Consider the following 15974-nt stretch of genomic DNA (forward strand, 5'->3'; position numbering starts at 1 on the left):
ATTTTTCATATTTTTGAGTAAGTTGTTCATAAATGCTAACTAAAAATTAAAAAAGTTGGCATCTATAATAGTATTTAGTAAAAATATACTTATAAAATCAATGAATAAATATCAATAAGTAATTATTTTTTCCTTTATTTATTTATATTATTTGCTTTATATATATCAAATTATATACAAAATGACCAACTCATTCTTATTTCTTTCTTTCTATCTATCTAATTCTTTATATCAAAATTAGTCTTACACTTTATTAGTTAAGAAATTATTACATTTGTAAATATTATCTTATTTTCTTCAATTATAAAAAAATTAATTTCTTTCAAAATCCAAAAAATATTTAAAGATATTGAAATAAACGATGATTTATAATTTTATATTTAAATTAAGATATTTTATATAAATTAGATATTAATAAATATTTAAGGAAATAATTTTATAAGAAAAAACCACAGATTATTAATATTTTATATTTTAAAGATTTTTGAACTTTAAATTTAAAAAAAATTATTTTGATTTTTGTAATATTTTATTATTGTTAAATAAGCTATTATTTTGAAAATTAAATGTGCAAATATTCTAAATTTTTCTTGAAAACAAAAATGAAATTCAATAAGCAGTTAAAAATTAAATAAAAAATAAATAAATATTATTATGTATAATCTATTTCAAAATACTGCTTTTATTAACATATTAGCAATTATTGATACATGAAATTTAAAAAATATAAAGAAATACATTGAGTGTATCTTTAAATTAGAAAATAACTCAATATTAGGTAAAAATGTTAAATATAATGATGAAGGCAGCAGATCCTATTCTAAAAGTAAATATGTTGAATTTAAATTAGACAAAAACTTTTTGTATTTTTTCAATATAAAATACAATGAAAAAGCTAAGCCATCAATCAATCACATGAATCATTAGCTTTTGGTTGTATCAACTTTTTTTCTTCTTTCTTCTTAATACTTTTTATCATCTGCTAAAAACTCTTCTTGTTTTTTTTTCATTTCTTCTAATTCTTATTGCTTTCTTTTTTGCATTTCTTAAGTAATTTTATCTGAAACTTTCTTCTTTTATTCATATTCCTCTTGCTTTTCAGCTCTAACTCTTTCCTCTTCTTCTCTTCTTTCAGCTGCTCTTTCTTGTTCTTCCTTATTAATTTTATCCTATTCCTTGGTAATTTCTTCCAATAATCTCTTTTTTGTTGTTTGATATTTATTTTCTCCATAAGAGCTATATATCATAAATCCGATTATAAGCAATGAGAGAAGAGCTAAAGTGATAGCTACCAATAAAACTTGTGTTAATTTGAATTCATTTTAACCCTAAAAAAATATTTTATTAATAATGGTTGAAAATCTATTTTGAAAATAGTAATGCTGTTACAGTAAAGGGGAAAGCCCATGAGATATCGCCTAAATTTTTATAAATGAAAGTGCTTCTATCCTTTGAGTATTAATGCAAAAAGATCAAGGACTATGATAAAACTGTAGCTAATATTATATAAAGAGGAGCTATAAATACTAAAGACCAAACAGTGTTGATTATAGTACCAAAAGGAGTTAATCCTGACATTTTATCAATCTCTTTTAATATAATTAACTAACAATAAACAAATCTTTTCAGAATTAATTTTTTTAAATATTATATTTATTTAAAATTTAAAGCTTATTTGTCAGAAAAATAACATTATAATCCTCATATCTTTCTAAGTACCAGAAATACCTAATAATTAATCAATCACTATTTATTTTTACAAATTTTAACAAATAAATTAACATAATAAAAAATGTTTTATAATAAATTTATTTATTCTTTTTTATTAACTAAATTTATTTCAAAATAAATAATTTTAACTATTAAAAGTTTGAATTTATAAATGAGTTATAATTTTTACATAAAAATTCTGTTTTATTTTAAATAATTAATTCATAAATGAATATGAATTAAATTATAAAAGATTCATATAAAAATTAATTTTCTAATAACCTTTTAACTATTTAAAATAATAAAAATATTGTGTTGATATTCGAAAAAAAAAAATTGAAATTATACTATTTAAGAAAATTTAAAATGTTAATTTTTTTATCTTTAAGTAAATAATAAACACTAATTTCTTAATTTAAAACTATTTTAAATTCGTTTATGTATGTTTGTGAAAAATTAATATTTGGGTAAAATTTAGTACTAAAAACTAACCTGTTGATTGTTTTATCGTTTTAAATAAGTTAATTTCATAAAAGATATATTAATGTTTAAAATAATAAATTTTAAATACAGAAACATAAAACTCTTTTTAATTATTTGATTATGTACATTTTAATTAAGAACCTAATATATCAATTTAAATATAGTGATGGATTTTATGATATTTATTATTGCTATTGTTATTATGATTATACTTTAGACTGTATAATCGGAGCCATCTCACTTTAAGTCAAAGAGAAACTTGTAAATTTAGCTTATTTTTTTCTTTCTTGTAGTTTTTAGAGGTGGTTGTTAGTAGAGGATATATTTTAATTTATATTTGAACTTATAATTTACTATTTATTTGGATTATTTATATGGGTTTGGTCTTCAGTAAATTAAGATTACTTCTACTGATTCAAAATAAGAGAAACTAATTATTGCTGATTTGATTGTATTTGTTATTGAAATGCATTAAGACTAACGTTGCTAGTTATATTATTTGAATTACTATTACTGTTGGAGTTAGTATAAGAATTTTGTTAAACTTTTTAGCTGTTGTTTGTTTTTTCATTAGTGTTTATATTGCTACTTAATTAAGTAGATTGGTTTATTTATTAATTTTGTTGATTCTAAAAAAATAGGGCTTAAAATTTATTACTAGTAGGAGCATTGCTATTACTATTACTGTTATTATTATTTTAACTTAAAAGATGAATGCCAAAGTTCTTGTTAGAGTTTATTGTTGTAGTTTACAATTTCTTTGTTTAGTTTATTTATGATGAGCTGTTTTAATTCTATGGCTTTGCATTTTGATAAGAATTAACTTTCAAAAATTTAGATTAATTTTAACTCATCTATAATTGAATGATATTTTAAATATCTTGCTTTTGTACTTACTTGTTCTCTTCTGATGGAGATACTGAATCATTTTTTAAATTTTTTGATAAAGAATTGAATTGGCTCTGTGAATTGCTATTTAATTACAAAACGTTGTTTTAGCTATTTTGATGGACTTAATGGCTGGATTTAACCTAGCTTTAAAGCTATTATTTTTATTTTTGATCCATAGGAGATTAGTAGCCCCCATTTTGTATTAAATTTTATTTGCTTTGTTAGTTACTATTATTTTAAATTTTATATTAATTGTTTGATTAATACTATGATTATAACTAATAAGATGAAGGTATTGGTGATTAAGATTAACTTTATTGGATTTAATTTTGCTAAGCAGCTTTGTTCTAGTTAATTTACTGATTAACTCCACTAAAATTTTGCTAAGATTGAGAAGACTAAGGTTTTTGTAGTGATTAACTTGAGTGCTAATTATTATATTATTAAATTTAAAAAGTATGCGATTACTAACCGAGCTGACTTGAATTACCAGAAATGGTTAATGGATATTATTGTTACTGAACCTAGTTAGAAATACAGTTTATGCCTAACTTTGAGTTTTAGAAAAGTTAGTTCAAATTGTTATTTTGAATTTGGACTTAACCTGATTGAGTATACTGTTAAGGTAATTGGACTTGTTACTAATTATATTGAATTTTACTCTAAATTTAATTCTAAATTATGGCATTTTGATTAGAGGGCTAGTATTAATTTTATAAATTTTGGTTTTATGAAAGAGGGGGATTATTAAAGCTGGTTAAACTATTTTATTAACTAATTGATTTACTGATTTGGAGCATTTCGCTGTTATTGTTGCTATTACTGCTGTTGTTATTTTATTGATTATTTAAAATTTAAGTATATTATTCTCCTTGTGATGGTTGTTGCTATTACTATTACAGCTATTACTTGTTATTTTTAGTGTTGTTATTATGAAATTGAATACTAGAGATATTGTTGCTTGTGGTAGATTAGCTATTATTAGAGTAATTTCCATTTTTGTTGGCTGCTATGCATTAATTTTAAGGCAAATTTTAACTTTAGTTATTGTTATTACATAATGTAGCACTACTATTGTTGCTGCTACTATTTTTATTATTATTCTATATAGATTAATAGGCACTAACTTATATCATCTAAGAGCTATTTTGGACGTTTCCATTTAGTTTATTTTAATTAAAGGTATTTACATTTGTATGCTTAATTAAGTTAGAATTACTATTTTAATTTTACATAGAATTTTATTATTAACCAATATTATTAATATTATTATTACTTGCCTAGTTGATATGAGAAATATTATTAGCTTAGTTGCAATAAATATTGTTTCCTATCTGACTGATATGAGTACTATTTGTTTAATTATTACCTATATTGTTTGCCTAATTGATGTTACTGCTGCTGTTAATGTTGTTGGTTGTCTAGTTATTATTACTATTAATTATCTAATTATTATTGCCATTGTTTATCAAATTGTTATGATTATTGCTATATTGATTGTTAATGCTTGTTTGATTTGGTTGGTTAGGCTATTAAAATATAGATGGCATGTTTTGTTGCAGCTGTATTGATGAGTGTATCTAATTATTAGGAATAAATTAAACTTGAGTATTTACTTATTTACTTTGATTAGCTATTGAATACATGGACATTTATGAATAGGATTTCTGAATTTGTTAAGGAAATTGGTTTAAATTGTTTTGATCTTTACTTAATACTTATGCATTTGAGGTTTATTGGTTATAATTTTAAGAATGAATTCCATTTAGGATGGCTGATGTAAATGAACCAGCTTATATCTATTAGCTTTGAGGAGTATTTTATGAGTCAGGAGTATTTCCAAACATCGAATATGCATGCTTTCTTGATAGAATTACTTCTTCGTTTGAATGCATAGAATAAGATGGGTGCAATCTCTCTTAGGGAACAGTTAAGTCTTATAAGATTTATGACTATTAATTATTTTAATTCACTGTCTGGATATTGTTTGATACAGAAGAGTAGTTATGCTATTACTAATGCTACATTTTGTTGTAATTTTATTTGTAAATGTCCTTAATTTTTTCTATTTGGTTTGAGCTCAAACTTTAGTTCAGCTACAAATAATTAGAGTAGGTCATCTGATTTAAAGAATTTTAATTATTTTATGATGATGAAGTTAAATTACTAATTTGGCCATTTATATTACCATTGATATTGTTATTGTTGTTGTTATTTGAGCTTGTGTTTACAAGAGAATTAGCTGAGAGCTCTCTTTCAGGTCTCTATTTGAGTTTTGAGTTATTAAGGGTCAAATTTTAATTTGAAAGAGTGTTTTACTAGCTGTTTACAGAAGTGTTTAGTTGATTTAGGTTTGGTTTCATTTAAATGTAATCTGTTTCTAGCTTCTTTTTGATTTCTTCTTGTATCTTCAAGTGATCTTTGAAAAATCTGCCTGGATTGTAGCTTTCAGGTTCTTAACCACTAGCTTAGTTTTTAGTGTTTTATTTTAAGAATTTCAAATAATTAATATCTAACCCATCCTTCCCATTTCCTCTTGGTGTTAATGATTTTCCTCCATTTGGTTAACTTTCTCTATATGAAAGATTACCCTATGAAATAGCGTGTTCAATTAGCTATTTACTAGAGATTAAAGTAGACGATGCATTATTCTAATCAATTAATAAATTTTTATAAGAAGTTGACTCCACTTTAAAATGGTCACTTTACTCGTTACTGTTACTTTATTTCTTTTGAAAGTTTAAATCAGGCTGATTTTTTGCTGTAAAAAAGGAATTATTTTATTCTATTCTCTGCAGACTTGGAATGCTTTCTCTATGATTAGAAGGGTATTTCAGATTAACAGTAATTATTTGAGGTTATTTATTTTGCTATTTATTTTATTGAAGTGATGTATGGATATTTTATGATTAAGGAGTTAACTATTAATTTTAATTAGTTTTATGGTTGATAAATATGCTTTAGTTTGTGATACTACGGAATTCTTTAAAAGATTAGTGATTTAACTAAGAATCGAGTGGTTTATTAGTCTTTTCATCTTCACTTTCTGAGGTAGATGGTTAAAGAAGAGCTTACATCTTCAAATCCTAATTTCTATCATTCTCATTTGAGTCAAATTTTATACCATTTCTCCTTGTGTTATTTTACTCTGATATTTTTTATAATTCAATGTTTCTATAGCTGTCAATTCTCTAAATATCTTAGGCATTTTGATTTAAATAATTTTATTAGTAACTGTTTTCATAAATATCTCTACTGCTGTATTTTTTTAAAGTTAGGATTTAATTTGCTTTATTGTAGCTAATACTATCTGCATATGTAATTGAATGCTCTCTTTTCTAAGAAAGCTATTAATCTTAGCTTCTTTACCCACTTAAGTTAAGAAAAGAGCTATTGTTCGAATTCTTTTCTCTCCAACTCTTATTTATCAAATCTCTTGCACTATCTGTTGTAAAAATTCTTTCACGAGTACTTGGGAAGTAATTATTAGATTGAGCGCATCTTTTTTATCTAGTTTTGTGTTTAGTAGTGCTTACTGGAGAATTAGTACCAAAATTATTGAACCACTCAAGTGTTCCATGATGAGTTTTTATCAACTCAAATAAAGGAATTTAATTATTTTTGCATTTTTTGTATTTAATTCCACATTCATAAAGGAGCCTTCTTGTCACTTTGAATTTTTTAATTTCCCTCAAAAACAAGACCTTTAAATTAAAAAATATATTTAAATTATTTATAAAAATCATATTGATTACATGAGAAACTGGATACTCAGATATTTTTTCTTGGAGATATTCATAAATTTCTTCTTATGATTTTAGCTGTAAAATATTTTTTTTGTGGACAGACAAAAGGGCTATAACAGCTTTAATGATTATTTTAAATCCTTTAAATATGAAAAGATTTAATATTTTAATCATCAGTTACACATCCAAGTCATTAGCAAAGAAAGAAAGTACCCACCTTTGTATCGTAATTTCATATTAAACACTGAATATTTTCTTATTTTAATTTATTAAAATTATCTTTTTTGCCTTAAAAATCATATTTAAAATAATACCATGTGATTAAACAAATCTGGAATGAAATTCTTAAAAAAACAAGAAGCCTAAAAAGTGAATAACTCTAAGTTTTAAAATTAATCAAGAAAAAGAGACGCCAAGTTATATTTTTCAAGAATTTGTTTGGTAACCCAGTAAGTCTCTTCAGGTGGCATAATGCTGAGAAGGATAGCAGCTATATAATTAATTCCTTGAATGTATCCAAGCTATGAATTAGAGGAAGAAATAGCTTTTAGAATCTAATTCAAACAAATTTTGCTAATAATTTAAATAATGTAAGATTAGTTTGCAGAAATAATTAAATCAAATTTAAATCTACTGGATTAAAAATATGTAAAAAATAATAATAAGTATTTCCAAATTAGATAAGAAAAGCACTAACTTACTTGCGTACAGATTTAAAGAATTCTTGATCTTAAAATGTGCGTTCAACATCATTTTGAATAACTTCTTCATACTCATTTTTCAACTTACTGAAATGCTAAAATATAAAAGAGTAGGATGTTATTTATTGCAATAATTGTAAAAGTCAAATTATACCTGAAATTATTAGGTTAATAGCTTCCTATTTTAGTCGATTTGCATTGCATAATTGAACATGCTTTAATAATATATTATATTTTCCTAATTATATATAAATTTGAAAATTAATACCTCAACATTTTAACAGACAAAGTAATAAAAATAGATTGATTATTTTAATATGATATTGCCCTTTTAAGAAGTAACATAAAACTTCGTTACAGAGGCGAATGGATTATAAAGGAATAATATTAATTTTCTCAATACTAAATTTATTAAATTCTTCTTGGATGAATTGGGCATTCATAAGTTTAATATTTATTATATTTAGAATATTATTTACATTAGTAATGAGGAACTCCATTCTACTTTCTATAATAGGCTTAAATTTATTATCACGAAATTATCTTGAGACTTAGAGTAACTTAAAGATTTCTGTAGGTTAAAGGTAATTAAGCACTAGCTTGAAAAGCATTTCATAGAAAAGTTATTTGTTGTTCTAAGCAGCCATATAGGCCTTTGCTTTGAGATAAATCGATTTATTATAGAACTATTCAAGTATTTTCCAAGCTAATTTTGTATTTTTGCATTCATTTAGACCTTTCTCTTTTAAATTTGCTAGGTAGCTGTTACTTTATCATTTCAAAAAATAGTAAATTTTTAACGAATTTGCTAAAGCTAAATTGATTTTCATTAAAAGAATTTTGTCAAGAAGAAGTACTTAAATTTAGTTTTGATTATAAATTCAATAATTTGCTTACTTATTTAAAGATGGTTTTTCAAGAGAATAGCGTAGCTTCATTTACTAAAATTGGTGATTTGACTCATCAAAATTTTGATCATCGTAAATGCATTCTGTATTTTGGTTATAATTAGTAGAAATTAAACTTTTCATTGAAACGCTCATATAGGAACCTGCAGCTATATCCTCTTATTTTAAATTCCTACTACTATCATTTTGCATATTTATCATACCTGTTACTATATGTAAATATGTGAGCTAAAATCCTGCTGATGGTTATAACCTTTTAAACTTTGTGCTATAAAATAAACAGCTCCCTTTCTAACTAATTAATTTGCTATTTTTGATATTTGTAGTTATAAATTAAAGCTTTTTTAGGATTAATTAAAAATATTACATTCAAAATGCTATTGATACGAAAACTAAAACGAAATTAACAAAATAAATTTTTGCAAGTAATTAATTAGAGCCTTTATAAATTATTAAATTGAGGATTACATGAAAAATACAAATTATTAATTAAGCAAAAATACAATGAAAATTTAATTTAGTTCAACTTTTTTAATTGATTCTAATTTACAGAGAGCTGATCTTTTTTTCAAAATTGATAAACTTTTAAAATCCATGTTCCTTAAAAAATATTTTAATCTCAATTAAATCACACTCATTATTAAAAATTTAAAATTACTTTGATTTGAATTTAAAAAAAGCTTAATTTCCAATTTTATTTTTGTATTTTGGTATTTTTTGGTAAATTAATTTAAATTTAAAAAAAAAAAATACTTTTTAGAATTAATTCATAAAAATTAAACTTAAAATATTTTGCTCAATATTTGGAATTACTAATCAATAAATTAGCTTTTAAATTTGAAAATTTTAATTGAAAGTCGATTTGTAATAAAATTGTTGAATATATATTTTTTGTTTCTTCTTATTAAAATAACGTTAGATCAAATTAAAATGAAAGATAACCAAACATTATTTTTGAAAAATGGATTGATCACATTTAATTCCTATCTTCTCTCAAATTTTAAAAAAATTAAAAAATATAATTTTGCTTTAAATAATTTAACTTTTTATTTATTTATGAATGTAATTTTGTGCTATTTATTTCCTCATATATATCACTCATTTGGATATTTGGATGAGTAATTTATATTAATTAAATTGTAATTTAATAACTTGATTTATTTGTTTATTTATTTATTTAATTTTCGCTCTATGCTTATTTCCTTTTAATGATGACTATCCAAATCAGTGCTTAATAAAATCTTTTAAATCCTATTTCATAGCTTATGAAGAAGTTTAAAGGGTGAAATAGAACTTGCTATATACTATTTTTAAGCTCCATCTTCTAAATCTATATAGAATCACTCTCTTAAATGTTTTTGCTTGAAAAAAAACTATGAATGCTTTATAAAAAGATATGTTTTAATAAAGTAAAAATAATAATTATAATGCTATTTTGTGTGTTCAATGATTGATAGATATTTAGATAGTTATTTTAAGTATAAATTTGAGTGAATTGATTGATTGGTATCATGCATATTCAACAAGAGGAAAATAATAATCGAAATTGCAAAATATTTAGTAAGAGAAGAATAAGATAATATAAGATGATTTTGTTCCAATTAAGCTTAAGAATAACAATGAAGAATGAATATATTAGTTATCATTTTTATTTGCAATAATACATGAGTAAAAATGTGTTAGTAGTTAGATGCTAAGTAATTTATTTATAATAATGAATAGCTTTAAATTTGCTTGAAGTATATCTAATGAATATCATTACTATTTCCTAGATTTGCTTACTTGAGTCATACCCTAATGATGATTTTCCAAATTAATTTGTAATTAACCTATTTTTTGCTATGCTATTTTAGATTAATGCTAATAAAGATCACGACAACCATAATGATATTGCAATTAGCACTTCCTAATTATTCATTTTTGCTATATACTTCAACTACTATTGCTATAATTTTTTAAATTGTTAAATCAAATTTGCCATTCCTTGAGGCCAGCCTTTCTCTTCCAGTCAGAGGTAATTTTATCAGTGATGAAAACGGTAGTCCAAGCATAAAGGAAAGTACGAATGTAGAAGGCGTAGAAACCAACATAGAAACCGCTAATACCTTCGTGTTAGATTAATTTTTTGGCAGCATCAGCCCAACCAGAATAAGTTAATCTATTTTTAGTAGGGTCAGCGTTTTGAGCATAGAGACGAGTTCTAATATTATCGAAGGGAAGAGTGGCAACACTACCCCAGAAGGAGGCCCAGAGAAGTGCAGCATATTTATTCCAGGTCATATCACCAAAAGTAATCCAAATCTTTTCATTTAAATAATCAAAAGGACCAGTCAAACTGATGTTAAGGATGACGGCTCTAAGAACGTTGGCGTAGGAACCTCTGAAGAGGGCGGCATTACCACCTTCAGTGGCAGCAATCTTGTTGATACCGTCCATTAAACCTTTATATCCCCATCTCCATTCCTTGGGCTTACCACCTTCAGCGATGGTACGAGTATTGACTAAATCAGCAGGAGATGTTAAAAATGCAGCCAAACCACCTGCAAAACCAGCGATAACACCCTTTTCTCTATGAGAAAGATCATTATGGGCCTTGACTGGCTTGGTTCTATCGTAAATAATCTTATAGGTAAGATTTCTGATGAAGAGGTAGCTCAAACGACCAATTAAGTGGGACTCAAAACCTTGGTAGAAACCGCGTAATCCGTTACCAGTGGCATGAATCTCACGGAATACTTTGTTGGGATTGATACCCATGTATAAGTTCTTGCTACGAATACCAACTCCTTCAGTTCTAATTTGGGATCTTACCTTAACGAATTCGATAGGATAAGTAAGGGCAGCTGAAATAGTATTAACAGATAATGACAATCCGATTACTTCAGCTGTTGAGGGCTCCCAGTATCTTTTGTATGAGTAATTCATCTCTTTATATTGAAATTGCTTTTATTTTTCTGCTTTACCAAAATTTGGCTATTCTTCTTTTCCTTCTTCTTAATTTTTCTTTTTGAAATTCTTTCAAAATAATTAAGATATTTCATATAATTTATATCAATCTCCAATACAGTCATTATTATTTGCAATCTTTTTTTATTTATTTATAATTAATTGAAATCCTCATTATACTAAGATGTTTCTCTCTCCTCTATCAATCTATTTATCTATATATCATTCCCTTTATCTGTCTTTCACTCTAAGCCTATCTAATATTCCTTCTTATCTTCTTTATTATTTTATTTATTTATTTATTGCTAGTTATTTGCAAAAAATATTTGATAGCTACTACATACCTACTACCTACTTAATTTTCATTCATTTGTCGCGTTCTTTTCTTTATTTCTTTCATTCTTTTTTTTATTTATTTATTTTTTATTGATTTGATATTTCGCATCAATTGATTCATTATATAAAACATTAAATATCTCTTGCATATTTTATTTATGAATGACCTTTATTTATTTCATAGATCAAATGCAAATAAATCAATTTATAAAAAAGGATTGCTGAATTATTTATTATTTCTCATTTTATTTTTATTTTTCCCAATCTATTTTTTAACATTCACTTGTTTGTTCATATTATGTTTTTAGATAATATTTTTAAATAATCAGATCTTCATGATAAAAATGTAGATTTTATTTAATAATATACTTTGTTCTACATTAAATTTGTATTTCATTATATTCATTACATATAAGGACTTTGTTTACTTATATATTTACTTATAATAATAGTACAACAATTTTATAAAAAAGAGTATTTTTTATTTGGAAATATTATCCTTTATTACTTAAGTTAAAAATGTTGTTTTTATGAATTAAAATAAATTAAAGATATTGCATAATCTTTAAAATTAGTTGTAATAAACATTATTAAGTAAAAAATTGTTTCCTAATTTAGTTTCTATTAAATAATTACCTCATCATTTAATATAGACCAAGTAAAATAAAATTTATTTTTTTGATAATCATTTGAAAAATTTACTTAAACATAATATTACTGTTATTGACTTCATCAAAATGTTAAACTAAACTTATTTTGATGCGATTATACCAATTAAATTTAATTTATTTGGTTGATCTTTAGATAAAATTAACCATTAAATTATTTCAAAATAAAATTTAATTAAAATTTGAATTTTATTTTTAATGAAACTTTTTTAAAAGTTAAAATATTTATTGTTTAATTTGAATTAAATTTGTTAATTTAATTATCATTTGTTCAAATTTGAATAAAATCTTTTAGATACTTATTTTGAAATGATGAGCTATCTATATTGAGATTAAGCAAAATTAGATAATTTATTTACTTAGATTTCAAACTTAAAATATACTTTTGAAGAAAAATAATAATAATAAAATATGGTAGAAATACAAAAATTAAAAAATAGATTGATATACACTTAAAAATAGATGGATGAATAGATAATTGATTAATTATTTGCAAACAAAAGATTGGACATAATTAAATAAATAATTTTTTATTTAAAGATTTAACTATTATATTTTATTAATTAATAGATTAAAAGTTAATTATTAAAAAAATGTTCATTTTGCCTTTTTGTTAAGAGCTGAATTATATATTTTTTTGCATGATTCTAATAAATTTTTAATACCAAATATAACATTTGGGTCTCTTTAGGGTCCGCCCTCTGGGTGGTCGCCAACATAATTAAAATCAATATATTTGAAAGCATAAGAATTGTTGGTATTATCAACAATAGCCATAATTGAAGAAGCTATAAACTAACGAGTATTGACATTTTCATGGAAGTCAAGCAATTCTTCCAAAAATTTAATAAACTCTTAAAGTGGAACAATATTAATCTAATCAAAGTGTGATGTGTTTGAAGAAAAAAGCTTTTTAATATATTAATGGATTTCTTTCAATGACAAACAAAGTAGATAGGTTCCTTTCTTCAATATCTCAACAGGGATACCTAAGTCATTTTTTAAAAGTGCACCACTTAGGCGATATCCGTACTAGCGAGAAGTGCTCTTGGTATCTTTTTTATCTGCTTGCTTTTATTTTTCTGCACTATATGAACTATGAAGTGTTGTGCGACCTAATTTAAAATCAATAATTGAACCCTTTGATCTTCCAAAATTTAAATTTTCGAGTACAACATATTCATTGTTATTGTAATTTTCAATTCCAATTAATTTTGGTAAGAATTTCTTGAGTTTTTCATTTTCTTCTTTATATTTTGAATTAGGATTATTCAAGTCTTTATAGAATGCTATTTCATTTTTTTTACATTTTTTCCAAAGCTAATCACCTTTTATCATGAAGTTTAATTCATGTCCAGCTGATATTTATGATGTCTCAGTAACATTCCTTATCATTTATTTATCAAACTAATTTCCAAACTCTCCTAACATTTTCCAGTATTAGCCATATTCCTATAAGCATTACTTAACTGCATTAAATCCTACAATATTTGGCTAAATGCGATCCTTTAATTCCTAAATGCTGCATTTTCTTTATCCCTTTTCCAAAGGAAAAGCTTCTCCTGTTAGTGTTCTAAGAACAGACTCTGCAGCCCAGCTAATACTTTCTAAGTTATATCCTCCCTCTAATACTACTAATATATTTTTACCATTAGTTATATCCATTAATCTTCTAGTCAAATATCTATATTATTAAAATTTAAATTAAATATATAATATAATTTCTTATAAAAATAGATTCATTTTTATTTTTAAACTTTCTTGATTTCTTTTTAGTTAAAGTAATTAGTCTTAAAATAAATGAAAATAAAGTAGCTCTTTTAAATACAAAGATTTACAATAAGTAAATTCATTTGAAGTCTAATGTTTTTAATTTTAAGTTATAATTAAGATTTAGTCAGTATGTTCTATTTTACAACGCTTTAAATTAAAATTAAATTCTAAGATTAATAAAGATAGTATTATTAATCAAATTTTGCTGTTTATTTTAAATCCCTCTAAAAAATAGATTTTTGCCCAGCAAAATAATTAATTAGTAAAATTTAAAGGGCTGATTTAAAAGTACAAATTTGTATTTTATTTATTCTTTAGGGCTATTGAAAAAATTAATAGCTTTACAAAAAGATTATTTCATTATGATTTTAAAATGATTAATTAATGAATGAATGGAAAATTACGCATATCCTTCATAAGTGAGTTTGCACTGTCCTAATGGATCCCCTTCAGCAGAATCAAAGCCAGCAGATATCAAAATAAACTCTGGCTGAAACTCTTAAATAATAGGAAAAGCTATTCTTTCAAAAGCATATATATACTCATCAGTACCTGCAGTGAGTGCATTTTAACTATATCCTATATCCCATGGGATATTTATCTTGAAACCTTTGCCTTCTCCTGATCCGTTATTAGTTACTGAGCCACTTTGGGGATAGAATGATCCTGTTTTAAAATGATTAATTATTTTTTGTATTTATATGCAAATATCTATAAATAAAGACATATTTAGTTTTATTAAAAAGATAAAAATTATTTCTTAAAAGTGCCAAAATACAAGCTAAGATATCAAATCAATTTTAGGTAAAATTACCATCGTCATGCCTGTGCATGGATACAAATAGAACGTTAGGATCATCCTAGAAAATGTGCTAGGTACCATCTCCGTGATGAATATCCCAGTCAAATATAAGAACCTTTTTAACTCCATGATTCTTTTAAAGATATTTTGCTGCAATTGCTACGTTGTTGAAGAAACAAAATCCTGTACAAACTTTTGATTCACCTGAATGATGACCAGGAGGTCTAATTATGCAGAAAGCGTTTTTCCATTACTTGCTAATAATTCTATCTACTGATTCGATAACGCCTCCAACACCTAAATATGCTGCATCTTTACTACTCTAATTGAAGTATGTATCAAGCATGTAGATTTCTTTCTTTTTTGTTTTTTCTGGCCACATGCCTTCAATAAACTCTATATAATTATCATCGTGAGCATATTTTACTATAGATTTTTCGGCTGGTTTGAGTTTATCTACAATATGGACAAGAGGTGATTTCAGCAACCCTTGGGTTGTTAAATGATTAAATATGCTTTAAAGTCTGGCTGGACATTCAACATGTTATCTTACTGATTTGTGTTTTAACTGTTCTAAATCATAAACAACTCCTGTCTGTCCGTTTATATTCAATCCATTGAACTATTCTTCTATACCTTCTATATTATCCTGTTGCATAGTTTGTCTGTTTTGGAAATCTAAAAGTAAATAAATAAGTGACTGAGTCCTTTGATTAATCTTGCTTTTTTTTGGCTTTTTTTTTGAGTTTGAAAAATATCAAAATCTATCTAATTAATCTTATTATTTAAAGTAAATGAATTCAATCTTATCATATGAAATAAATTCTTCTGTAATTAAAAAAGATAAGTAAGTATTCAAAATTCAATGATGTTTTTAATTATTAATTGATTATGACTCATAATAGATAGAAAAAATGATAATGTTTTTGATTGACTGATTTATTGATTAATATCTTAATAGATAAAAAGCAATTAAAAGAACGCAATTTAAAATTACGTAAAAATTTAAC

The 15974-nt window shown here is 24.3% G+C and overlaps 4 protein-coding genes across 4 annotated transcripts; all 4 read right to left on the reverse strand. All coding sequences in view use genetic code 6, as the record gives it.

Annotated features, from left to right (window-relative positions):
- Window positions 1-920: 920 nt before the first annotated feature.
- On the reverse strand, window positions 921-1578 carry TTHERM_000621589 (TBC domain protein; the record flags this gene model as incomplete). Its single annotated transcript, XM_012798104.1, has 3 exons — window positions 921-1328; window positions 1390-1496; window positions 1557-1578. The coding sequence occupies 3 exons, from the start codon at window positions 1576-1578 to the stop codon at window positions 921-923; spliced, it is 537 nt and encodes a 178-aa protein (XP_012653558.1).
- A 764-nt stretch (window positions 1579-2342) lies between these two features.
- TTHERM_00621590 (rab-GTPase-TBC domain protein) lies at window positions 2343-8778 on the reverse strand (the record flags this gene model as incomplete). Its single annotated transcript, XM_001017984.2, has 7 exons — window positions 8429-8778; window positions 8011-8299; window positions 7686-7769; window positions 7532-7626; window positions 7145-7403; window positions 6840-7085; window positions 2343-6788 (listed from the first exon to the last, which is right to left on the reverse strand). The coding sequence occupies exons 1-7, from the start codon at window positions 8638-8640 to the stop codon at window positions 2343-2345; spliced, it is 5631 nt and encodes a 1876-aa protein (XP_001017984.2). The 5' UTR covers window positions 8641-8778.
- Window positions 8779-10407: 1629 nt separating this feature from the next.
- Window positions 10408-11364, reverse strand: TTHERM_00621600 (2-oxoglutarate/malate carrier protein; the record flags this gene model as incomplete). The annotated part of the gene is made up of 1 exon (XM_001017985.3): window positions 10408-11364. The coding sequence occupies one exon, from the start codon at window positions 11362-11364 to the stop codon at window positions 10408-10410; it is 957 nt and encodes a 318-aa protein (XP_001017985.1).
- A 1622-nt stretch (window positions 11365-12986) lies between these two features.
- On the reverse strand, window positions 12987-15622 carry TTHERM_000621609 (histone deacetylase family protein; the record flags this gene model as incomplete). The annotated part of the gene is made up of 3 exons (XM_012798105.1): window positions 12987-14073; window positions 14567-14828; window positions 14977-15622. 3 exons carry the CDS (start codon window positions 15620-15622, stop codon window positions 12987-12989), a joined length of 1995 nt encoding a protein of 664 aa, XP_012653559.1.
- Window positions 15623-15974: the final 352 nt, after the last annotated feature.

This window comes from Tetrahymena thermophila, assembly GCF_000189635.1.
Source record: "Tetrahymena thermophila SB210 genomic scaffold scf_8254605, whole genome shotgun sequence".
Taxonomy (NCBI): domain Eukaryota; phylum Ciliophora; class Oligohymenophorea; order Hymenostomatida; family Tetrahymenidae; genus Tetrahymena; species Tetrahymena thermophila.